This window comes from Mustela lutreola, chromosome 5 (genome assembly GCF_030435805.1).
Source record: "Mustela lutreola isolate mMusLut2 chromosome 5, mMusLut2.pri, whole genome shotgun sequence".
In the NCBI taxonomy this organism is placed as follows: Eukaryota; Metazoa; Chordata; class Mammalia; order Carnivora; family Mustelidae; genus Mustela; species Mustela lutreola.
In genome coordinates, this window is record NC_081294.1 from 17,255,539 (window position 1) to 17,268,020 (window position 12,482).

At 34.6% G+C, this 12,482-nt stretch overlaps 1 protein-coding gene across 2 annotated transcripts in view; it reads right to left on the reverse strand.

The window, feature by feature from the left end:
* Positions 1-6,892: 6,892 nt before the first annotated feature.
* CDH12 (cadherin 12) overlaps positions 6,893-12,482 on the reverse strand; it is a 1,003,438-nt gene continuing 997,848 nt past the window's right edge. For both annotated transcript variants that reach the window (XM_059173699.1, XM_059173700.1), the window contains 2 exons: positions 11,336-11,587; positions 6,893-8,520 (listed from right to left, as the gene is read on the reverse strand). In XM_059173699.1, the coding sequence (XP_059029682.1) occupies positions 8,021-8,520; positions 11,336-11,587 (752 nt within the window). In that variant the 3' untranslated portion in view covers positions 6,893-8,020. The remainder of the gene's footprint in view (positions 8,521-11,335; positions 11,588-12,482) is intronic.

Below are 12,482 nucleotides of genomic sequence, written 5' to 3' on the forward strand. Positions count from 1 at the left end.
CACACACACTGGTCGCTACATACATGTATGTTGTTCTGTCCCCTGAGAGGTCCTAGAAACACAAAGACCTCAGTAGCAAGGAGCAATTTAACATCCAGTTCTTTATCTGTAATATAATTTTCCAACAAAAGAAAGCAAGGTTTTCAAAGGAGGGACAGAATCTAGATCTAGGGCTAGAAATATGCAAGATGAGCTTGAAGCCTGTAGTGGCAAAAACTAAGAAAGTGCTCAAGACATACAAAAACTAAGCAGTAATGAGGATATATAATGGCACAGGCAGTGACTGAAATTGTTCTATGAATAAAGAGGTATGGGATTATGAACTAAAATATCAGATACAGCTATGCATTCCTAGTTAAATAAGTGAATGAAAGATAGGCAAATCTCCTATGCAGAAAAATTCCAAATATTTTATGTTGATAATTTGCCCTCAAAATATGGAGCATAATCTGATCCTCTCTTAATTGTGGGTTGCACAGAATGACCTACTTCCAAGGAGTACAGTATGGGATTTGGGAAAAATGAGTAATGTACAGTGAAAACATTGACAAAACACCTTTGACAGAGAATTAAGATTACATTAACATGATTAAATGATTTTAATAGTGTGCTCCTTTAATATGATGTGATGATAGTGGCACTTTACTTCTGTGGTCTTCCTCTCAAAAATCCATATAATTGGGCCAAACTTGAGGAAAAAACTCAGATGAATACCAATTGAGGGATATTCTACAAAATACCTGATCAGTAATTCTTAAAAAAAAATTCTTGTCTGAGAAACTATAATAGCCATGAAAAACGTGAAGAAATCTGATAGCTACGTGTAATGGGATCTTGGAGTGGAAAAGTACACTAGGTAAAAATTTAAATATCTTAAAGCATGGGCTTTAATGAAAAGGTGTAGATATTATCACTAATTATTACAAATGTATTAAAGTAATATAAGATGTTATTAGTATGGCTGGGTGTGAAGTACATGGGAACTTTCTGTACCTTAATGATTTTAAAAGTTTATTTTTTAAAAAGGTTATTTCGGTAGTAAAATAGTGATGTAATGAAAGAGTCTATCAGGAAGAGTTTAACAGAATTAGAAATGAGGATCATGAATAACCCAGAGGAAACAGATCAATACAATGCAACAAATAATTCCATATATGTAATTTATGTAATATATAAAAATGATTATTAATGCAATGTAATTATATGTAACATGTTATATACATAGTGTTATAACAACAGATATACTAAACTCTGAAAGAGGAAGATTTAGATTGGGATCTGATGAATTTGAAGTCCATGCATAGAACAGGTGTATGTGTTCAGGAAGTAACAAATATATACAAGTAAAACTATTTTACCTTGTTAAAAGATGAAATGTATAAATACAGATTTAGGGATTATTTGAGAACTATTTATACAAAGATGAGAATCACTATTGTAATAAGCTCTCCCAGGGTCAATGATATGAAAAAGACATGGGAAAAAAACACATGAAAACAGATGGGAGAACTATGTGGGATTATTTATATCAACTGTGTGAGTGGTGTATTACGAATTAAAAGATTAAAGAAAAAATGGGTGAACTGAGAGGTGGAAACAGAAATTTGAAGTTGAGATATGAAGGTGTGCTTAATTAACTCTACAGATATCCCAGAAAGGTGAAACAAGTATCACTGGTGTTTTTTCAATTATGAAATTACCAATTCTTCAAAAGAGCATGGTAGAAAGAAAAAACAGAATTCAGGTTGTTAAATGGTCAATTATAAGTGAGGGGGGTGGGAGTGGGGGAAGAAGTGTATCATATACCCTTGGAAAGGACTGGAGTGTGAAAATGATAATGATGTTAAGGTCCTGGCTCCACCACGTGTTAACTGTGTCTAAACAGTCAAGTTACTTTATGTGTCTAAGCTTAGTTTACACTCATGTAAAATAAAGATAATAATGACTCATCAAGTTACTCTGAGCATTAAATGTTTGTCACATATATTTAGTAGAGTATATGTTCAGTGATTAGCAGCATTTTCTGTCATTGTTACCACATTTTTAAAAATGTTGACACAGCTGAAGAGGAGAAAGGGAAGACTAATTCTCAAATAATTTTCGATGACAACTTATTGGAATTTTCAATCATGGCAAATACCATATTTACTGGAGAATGGATTAAGGAAGGCATAATGAATTGCACTTGGAAATTGGAAATTTAAGTGATAACAAGGGCTAAGGTATACAAGGGTGAAAAGAAGGAAAAAAAAAGAAAAATAATTGGTTTAAAAACTTTAGGAAAGTTAAAGCCATACATAGGCACGAGGTTGCTTATAAAGAGGTGCACAGTGATACAGCTTTAAATTACCTGCTTCTCAGAAAGATAGATCGATATTTTCAATTGTATTATATTTTTACTGTATTGTTGGATACTATTGTGTCTTAAAACCCTGTTGCTTGAGTAAGATATTGATAGAATCAACAACATCCAGGTTTTTTCTTCTTTGGATAAGGAAGTACAATGATAAGTAATATGGCCCAGAATACCCAAAAGTGTGTGTTAATTACATTCATCAATGAAATATTACACGTAACAGTGTAGGAGTTGGAAAAACAGTGGAAAGAACCCCAGAATAAAAGAATGATAAGATTTACTTCAACTTCATAATTGAAGAACTTGCCACCCATTAGGTTACTATTTCTTGGATTTGCCTAAGTTGTTTGGACACTCTTATCTTCTATTTCTTCAAAGTGCAATTAAAAAATAAAAGTAAACTCCTATGAAAGTTTAAATTCTATTGAGAAATTTTGTGAGTCTGACGGTTATGAAAATCCATTACACTAAGAAAAATAAGGGACTTGAGTAAAGGGATTTAATGGCAGTCCAAAACTTATTGCAAATTGGAATTATCAACCATCTAATTACATATATATGTTTGTGTGTATGCGTACATGTATAAACTAAATTAATCTGCTTTATAATGATGGATATGAGAAAAAGTACCAGTTTCTTTTCAAAGTTTTGGGTCATTATGATTGATTACATTTACATCGATAATATCCTTTCATGCTGAGACAAAGTTATAATAATTACATAATTTAATGATAAAGGAATATATATGTTTATAAATGATATGTATATAATTTCTCTATAGAGATACAAATATTCTTTAACTATAGAAAAATATTTATAAATTATACATATATGCATATGTATTCATTTGTGTGTGTGTTTGTGTATGTGCATCCCCTCAACAAAAGAGAGAATGGCATATTGCCTATTAGCAGACCAGCATTTTGAGCAAACTATTGGAAAGCTAAAGGAATGGTGATTAATGAAATTAGGTATAAAATTGCAGATTAGAGAACCAGTGTTACAGTACAGTAAAGAACCTGTCTTATCATCATATGTTAAGACTTGGACATATCAAATATGGCAGAGAACTAGAATGAGACATGAATCAAAATAGAATAAGCTAAAATGAATGCCTATCTCTCTCTTACCCCATCTATTTGATATACACTTTTCAGAGGGAAAAGAAGTTACAAAAATTTTTAAGAAGAGCTAAAATTAATACTATCAGAGGAAATAAACAAACTATCCAAAAACAAGAACGGAATAACAGGAAAAGTGACAGAACAGAACAACAGTATACCACCAAGCTCCTGAAATCGGAAAAAAATATCACTGGAACGTTTATCGACAGAACTGGAAGGCAAAAAAAAAAAAAAAAAAACCTAGAAGACAAAGATGAAAAGGTAATCATGACAATGGGATAAAAATATAAGATAGTGAGAGTGAAAAGATAATGCACTTAATTCTTAACCCTAAGACATCCAGTCAACTATTAAAAATCCCAGAATAGGAGAACATTGGGTGGGAACCCATTAGAGGATAAATACAAAATAATCTCCCAGAACTGAAGGATCTGAGGCTCTATATTGAAAGGACACCCTTTCTCCAAATGAGAATTGCATAGCTAGCTAAACTATGAATTAGGGGAGAAGGCAAGATAAGTTTTTAAAATAGGGTTGTAAAATTGTCACCTTCCCACTCCTCTTTTTCTTGGGAAACAGACTGATCTTGTTACTGACATCTCAGTAACTCTTTTCATACCTAGTCATACTTTGGGGCCCACTTCAAATATCCCTGAATTTTTATACCTGCTTTTAAAAATACCCATTTTAGTACATTAGTTACTAAAACTTTGCCAAGGATTTCTAAAATATTCTCCTCTTAAAGACAAGGAATAAGAGACACATCCTTCTAATATTTTCTTCCCATCACTTGTTTTCCTCTTTGGCTAAGGATCTTTCTCTTTTTAAGCATTCTTTCATTGTTTTGCTGAAGAATTTTGACAATTATAACTTAGGAAATATTTTCTCAGCTCTCCATATGTGGTACATGGTGAGCCAATGCAAAATTAGTTAAATCCATATTTCAAAGATTTTTGTTAATTATATCTTAAAAATTCCTATGTTTTGCATAATTTTATGTAATCAGTATGCAAATAATTTAATAGACTCCTGTAACTGTAGCTAGAACTTAAGCATCAAGATATTACAGAAGAAACTTAGATAATACCAAGGGCAACAAACTAATTTTGCCAAAGAGAATAGAACATGGAGGCAAAGGTGCTTACCCCATAGCACATTTCCAGTTAGTGATAGAATATGCCTCAAAAGAAATTTAAATTACTTTTAGTATATTACACTGTTTCACTCTTACATGTTGATCTAATATTTTTTTGAGCACAAAGATTGCATTTAATATATATATATATATATAATCATATATATGTTATATATAGTATGTGCATATATATTTCTGTAAAGGTAAATCTATAATGTAATTCAGAAGTTTTATATGATTGTTATTAATGGCCAAAATTCCCCATGTAAATTCTAATCCTTTTCAAAGTATTGTTTAATTCCTGAAGGAAGGCCAGGAGCTGTTTATTAAAAATTAAAAGAAAGATTAAAAATAATTTAAAAAATTAAAAGATTAAAAAAGATTATACAAGTGTTGAATGCTCTAAAAGATAACCCATAATAATTCCAATTTATGAGCACCAAGAGACCTCTTTTCACCATATCACTCCTCTGATTTCCTACTGTATCTGAAATTATTTTCATTTGATGTTATTTCTTTCAAATTTCTTTCCTCATTTGTTGTAAATTATATGTGTGTGTGTGTTTGTGTGTGTGTGTAATTTACAACAAATGTGTATATATGTGTGTGTACACATACATATATATATTTAATTTGCTGTTAACATCTGTGTGGCTTTTAGGGGCTGAAATATGTCCCCCTAAAATTGATATTTTGAAGTTCTAATCACCAGTACCTCATAATATGCCTGTGTTTAAAGATAGGGCATTCAAGAGTTAATTAAGTTAAAAAGAGGTCATGTGAGGGGATTCAGTATGACTGATGCCCTTAAAAGAAGAGGAATTAGCACAGAGGGAAGACCATATGAAGACACAGAAAATGGCCAAGCCAAGGAGAAAGAAAATTTACAAGCCAAAGAGAGAAGACTTTAGAAGAAACCGATTCTTCTGACATCTTGATCTTGGATTTCCAGCTTCCAGAGCCACAAGGAAATACAATTCTGTTGTTTAAGCCACCCAGTCTGTGGTAGCCCTAACAAACTATTCCAATAATGTAGCAGAAATAAGCAGACATAAGAGATAGAAGTACAGAACAAAAACTAATTAGTTTGGCAAAATCAAGACTAATTTTACCTTTTTGCTTAGCATCTCAGTCATGGGGTCTGACGTGACCTGCCCTTCCCAAGCTTGCTTTGTACCATCATTGCGTCCTGTCTCTGACTGCCTCCAGAATACTTAGAGCAAGATACAAAATGCAGCCACTCCTGACAAGAATCCTGCTGTCAGTTGGAAGTGATCTTGCATATTAACCTTCTTCAAGGGGTCATGCATCACTGCATAGTAAATTGTGTGGCTGGGACAAACCCAGATGTTGCCTTCATACGACATTGCCAGCTTTTTAAAAATACATAAATATTTCCCAAAGCATATCATGCTGTGAATTATTACAGTACATGAATATTCTAACGAAGTTCCCAGAGATGAGACTCAGGTAAAATCTGGGAGCAGAGAGGAAGAAGGTCAGACATTGTTTCTGGTAGAGAAGACAAGGAAAGTGTGTAACTATGTGACACCAAAACAGGGATGTGAACTGCAAACGCAAACAGCCAAATTGCCACCATATAATTATCACTTATATATGTTTAAAGTAAGACTTACGAATAAATAGGACTGACTATAACTTGCCTATACTATCTAGATTTCTACCCATTTTTCCCATGTGCGAATTCTTTCATAATTTTGAAAATATATATATTCATAAATATTTCATAAATACAGCTAGGTATTGACCACATTTTCAGGATGGTTCTTATAAGCAACCTTTATTTTTTTCCTGTAGATAGTCTTAATAGTTCAGTAGTCACCTATATAATTATATTATTAAGAAAATATATTATCACTTCATAGTTATCTGTTTTGTTAAGTGCATTTCTAGATACTGTACAGTTCACTGGAGAGTAAAGTATATGAGTGTAGTTTACTTGTAGGCTTATAAAATCTAACAGTTCTCAGAAATCTGCATCAAATTAAAAAGTAAAATTTCTTTAAGAGCACAGGAATTGTATAGTGGAGTTATTAATTTATAGTGGAATTATTGTAGATGATCGCATAAAGAATTAACTGTGAGATCTGGTATAATAATAATGTTTACAAAGTTGAAGTCCATGTTAATTCAATAAGTAAATCAACTGCCTGATTTTTGCATTTGTCTTTTTTTTAGGAATTAGTCACTGGTTTGATTTTTCTGAAATCCCTGATTTTTTATTTGTTTGGTAATATATGATAAATATTTTTAGACATGCTATAAATCCATCCTGTATATGTATTTTAATTGTCTTTGCTGACAAAAAAAATGACTAGTTTATAAGAAACTCTGAGAAGTTATATAACGAATTTCTCTTCCCATGTTTAAATTAATGGCACTTTTTTTCCTTAAAAAATTTCATGGAGACACAACTTAAAAATGTTATCTGTGACTGAAGACTTTCATAATCTGGTGATTTGTTAAAACCAACTTTCCACACACCAGCACAGTATGAAGACAAAACCAATATTTATTTTAATGTGGAGTTTCAGCCCTGAGGCCTCTCTTTATCAAGAGGGATTTTTTTAACTTCTTTTTTTTAGTTTTTTTTTTTTTTTTGAAAAAAAGGAACATTTTACTGAACACCTTTAATATGAACTAATGTTAAGTTCAAACATTGCTCTTAAAATTCAGGACTTACATAAAGAATTTGATAGTATCGCATTTATTTCAATTTTCTGAAAGGGTAGGAAAAACAAATGTGTTTGGGCATACAGTTTAAAAAAGAGAAAAAGAAACTCTGAATATAAGAAGATGGAGTTCAGAAAGTATTCTTCTCTTTTCCTCAAGAGGAATTGGAAGTCAGCATGTCGCTATTGCTCCTTGACATAAAGATAGTGTCTCTGTTTTCTGTCCTCTGTATTATCTCTGAATCCTGCAATGCCATCACAGCAGAGTGTATTGTACACCATTTTAAATGATAAGAGTTTCAGTAGGCACTTTAGTGGAATTAAGAAAAATCTAACACTCTTCCACCGTGATGCCACATAGCTATCTTCATTCTAAGTTGTCATGTCAGTAAATCGTATTTAATAGGCCTGAGCTTGTCTCAGTGTGTTTCCAAAATAACAAAACAAAACCAAGCAAGTACACATAATAGGATTTATCTTGTGTTGGCAGAAAAAAAAAAAACAAAACAAAACTCACAATATGATAAATATAGCAACTTGCTAGAAACCCCGATAATCAAAGGATTGTGTCCTATAAAGCCTGATGCGTGTGTGTGTGTGTGTGTGTGTGTGCACGTGTGTACACCTGTGTGTATGTGTGTGTGCGATTTCTACTTATGTTTCTTTTTCTTAAATGTCTCCTTTTGGTTGTGTTTTATCCTTCACTTTTGCCCTAAGTGACTTTATCGGGGTTATAACTCTCTTCTTCACCAAACATGTCTGCCAAGACTTTAAAACGGGGTCCCCAGTCCGTCAGATAGTCGTAGTCCTGGTCCGCTTCTGTGGTGAGAGAGTCTATAGAGCTAAGAGAGTCTGCTACTGAGCCATTTCCTTCATACGCATATGTTGCCAATGAATCGTATGGTGGGGCGGTTGGGTCCACATCATTCTCCTGTAGCCTTTGATTCATGAAATCCCGTATGTCTGTGTTATCTTCCACCGGTGGTCTCTGACGAGGTAAACAGAGAGAGTCTGGTTTTATATCCCTGCGAATTTTGTTATCCTCAATCACTTTTGGATTTCTCAGAGCCCCAATGTCGAAAGCCTGGGTGTCCTCCTCCCCACCTCCTTCATCATCGTAATGGATAACGTTGTCTCTGACGTCTTCTTTAGAGGTCATTAAAGTGTCTTTCTTCTTCTGCCTTCGCAGAGCCACATACAGCACAACTATGGCTGGAAGACAAAAATTGCAAGTTGAGAATGTGTAGTTCGTATCTCCATAAAATCGATCAGGGCTGGCCAACATGTTATTTTCAAAGTAAGCATATTATACAAAAAAGATCAGATCTATGTTTACTCAACTTCATTTTGAGATTGTAGCTAACAAATCTTAGCCAAATTATTCACAAAATCAAGCAATTACAGTCTTATATTTAACTTATGTTATATCTAAAAATTTTAGTATCCGTTAAAAAGTGTGTGTCACATTTTTTTTTAAAGGAATAGTTGTAAGCATATAGAGAGCTGTATAGTGGTGGTATAATAAAACTTGAATATTAGAGCCCATAAATATCACATATTATTCATAGCTAGATTTCCCAGTTGCAACAATTACTTATATTTCTAAGAGAAACCCAAATCTTCATGAGACAATAAGTTAAAAGCAATAAATTTTAAAAAGGGAAGAAAAGAAGGAAGGAAAGAAGAAAGGAAGGAAAGAAGAGTGTAGAGTATAAGGGCCTTCGTTTTATAAATCATGAAGCGTTCATTTCCGGGCATCTGGGTGGCTCAGTTAGTTAAGTGTCTGCCCTCAGCTCAGGGCATGATCTAAGGGTCCTGGGATTGAGGCCCGTGTCAGAGTCCCTGCAGAGCAAGGAGTCCCTGCTTTTCCCTCTCCCTTTGCTCCTCCTTCTACCTCAACTGTGAATGCTTTCATGTTCTCTCACTCCATCTCAAATAAATAAATAAAATCTTAAAACAAAACAAAACAAAAGAGGGGGGAGTTTATTGCCTCTAGAAGTGGATGGGCATAGATTCAAATGATGAAGTCAGTGCTCAACTTTGCTCATCATAAAATCCCCTCTCCTTCACAGAGGTGGTAATAGGTTGGAAGCCAGAGTATGTCTGATGTACTACAGCAGGGTCTAGAAGACTCTCATCCTAAAATTAGGAATTAGAGAAGATTGAGTGATGGTGAAAGCTCATTTATTCCCGCTTCCTCCAAAACTAAAGTTGACCATCTGGAAAGAGGGAGGAGATCTAGATAGAGCTCCTGGAAAACAGGTCTTAAAGAGGTGTTTAGACCTCTTAACTCCTCCCAGCACTGAGGGAAATCCAAAAACTAAGATGATTGCTCACACAGTGAGTGGGTGAGAATCTACAAGTGTCATAGAGATGCCCTGCATATAAAATGGCTTTGGAGTGCTGTGACTGAGAAGGGCCTACCAGGGGCACCCTACCAGATTCCTAGACACCACAAGACATTGTTGCTTCCCCCATCCCAGGAAAGATATGAAAATGGATAAGGATAAGTGGAAAGATCTGAAGGAGTCCGAGATTGGTTAAGGAAGTCCAAGAATAGTTGGATTTTTAAGTACACCCCATGGCAGGACTCATAGGGCCACCATTCCCAGCTGTATCCTGGCCAACTCCCGCTGGAAGTGTGCAGGTGCACTGTGGACACTGCGGCCCACAGAGCAAGATCACTCACTACACTGTAAGAAGGCCAGAAAGGCCAAAGGTGAGCCTCCAGAACATGCCAAGTCTTGCTAGGTGGATGTGGAAATACTCTGGGACTCAGGTGGCTCCCAGACAGGAGAGAAGCATTAAAAAATAACATTTGATTTGAGGTTAAACACCTGCTTGCTGGTGTTCGATTTCAGATACACGAATGTTATTCTGAATCCTCCCTTCTAAGGTTCATGTCATCAGCACAAACATATTCCAGCGCCAACTTCTTATGAATTATAAGGACAGAAAGGAAACTTTTCTTCTGTATATGAGAGTCACTTGTGTGGAATTAATGTCGATACCAAGCAAATTGGACTAGAACTTCAATCTGCAAACTAACATGAGCTTCTCACTTGAAGAATGTTCTCCATAAATTATGATGTAATACCTTACTCCATGCTTTAAATCCTAGTTTTTTGTTTTTTGGGTTTTTTTTTTTTTAATCTTAAGATAGAGGTGTGTATCTACATTTGTGAAGCATGTATAAATGGATTCCACGATGTCCAATTGTACCTCTGTTCCATTAGAATTTAAAGAAATCACTGGCAAAACAGAAAAGCTCTCTCTGGTTTTGGGAATCTGCCAGTGAATTAATAAATGAAAGGAACCAGCTGAACAGAATTGATGGAAGAGGGAAACCCCTAAAGTAGATGTATATTAATTCTTCCAGAGATGTTACAGAATACATTACCTCAGTCCTTTTCCCTTGCAATGCTTCTAGATATTTCAGTGTGTGCTGTTCTAGTGGGAATGGTTAGAATTTTGATGTGAGGAGATATGAGAAAAGTGGAATAAGAACTGCTTTTGGCTGGCAGTTTAAAGAGGAAAAAAAAAAAAGCAAACTTGGGGGGTTTTCACTTTCTCTCACTCCTTTCCTGTTCTTTCCTTTTCTGCTTTTATTGAACTGGCATTTGAGAGCTACTGTTCATGTAGTATATTTTTGAAGATTATATAATATCTTATGAGATAGCAACAATTACTGGAATGTACCATGAATTAAAAAAATAAAAAACACTTTAAAAAACCCACTGCCGTATGTGGGATGGTTGTTACAGAAAATTTCACTGTGGCAAGGGCCACCAGCTGTTATTAGTTGAAAATCCCCAAGGGCTTGACCATAGTTTTGTGTTCTGATATTTAGATATTAGAAAATTAGCATTAATAAAAATATCATTCAATAGAGACCATCTTCCTTCTATCCAGATGTGACATCTTCATGAAGAAAATCTGATTTACACGGTACATTGTGAAGAGACAAGCGAGAGGAGATAGGGAGAGACAGAGAGAGAGAGAATATGTGATTAATATTGAAACCAACCTAAGAGTATAACAATGCACAGTAGGATTGCAATCAAAGCCCCAGTGCTGAGTCCCACAGGTAGAAAAATTGCTTCCACATTACAAGACAGGATGGTCCCATCAGAGTCACATCTACAAACTCGAATAGTCATTGTGTTTGTACTGCTCTGCACAGGATAGCTGCTGTCTTCTATTACAACAGGGAGGAAATACAACTCCTGCTGCCTGCGGCTGTATCCATTTCTTCGGGTTTCAATTCCAGCTGTGTTGTCTACAAAACACGACATTTGTGATAAGAGGGTTACTAAAAGCTTCACTTCAGATCTTAAATTTGGTATAGGTTAAATATACCAAAAAGGCATCCGTATTTTAATTCTTTCTTTTATTATTATGAAAGTGCCAAATGTAATCAAATGCAATCAAAATAACCCTTAAGAAAAGAAGAAACATTAATCTTGTCTGGTGTAAGAATTAAATTTTCAATTCAGAAAGAATATAAAACTGTTTATGAGACTAGAGGTATGCTGTGTTAACCCATGTGTGTGCATGTGTGTTGACCCATTTTTTTTAACATCAAAATCTCATTGAGAAAAAAGCGTTTATCTGTGGGTGTTTGCTTACGTGATGAAAGAGCAGAGATTACAAAGCATGAGTCTGCAAAATATCTCACCTAAGAACCCGTTCTTTTAAAATACAACAAATATCAATTTAGCATTTGATTTTTAAAATTTTCCCAAATCTGTATCTATGATTATATGGTAAAAAAAAATGCATAGATGTATATATGCATATCTTTCACTTTTGTGCATGTAAGTGTATATATGCATGTGTGTGTGTGTGCATGAGAGTGTGTGTGTGTGTATATACATCTTTCACTTTGTACATGGAAAATGGAAAATAAAATAAAGTGTGTTAGAAACATCAAGATTCAGGAGCACCTGGGTGGCTCAGTGGGTTAAAGCCTCTGCCTTCGGCTCAGGTCATGATCTCAGGGTCCTGGGATCAAGCCCCACATCAGGCTCTCTGCTCAGCAGGGAGCCTGCCTCCCCCCCCACCTGCCTGCCTCTCTGCCTACTTGTGATCTCTCTCTCTCTCTGTGTCAAATAAATAAATGAAATCTTTTAAAAAAATTCATTAAAATTTTAAGCATAATAAATTACAGTAAT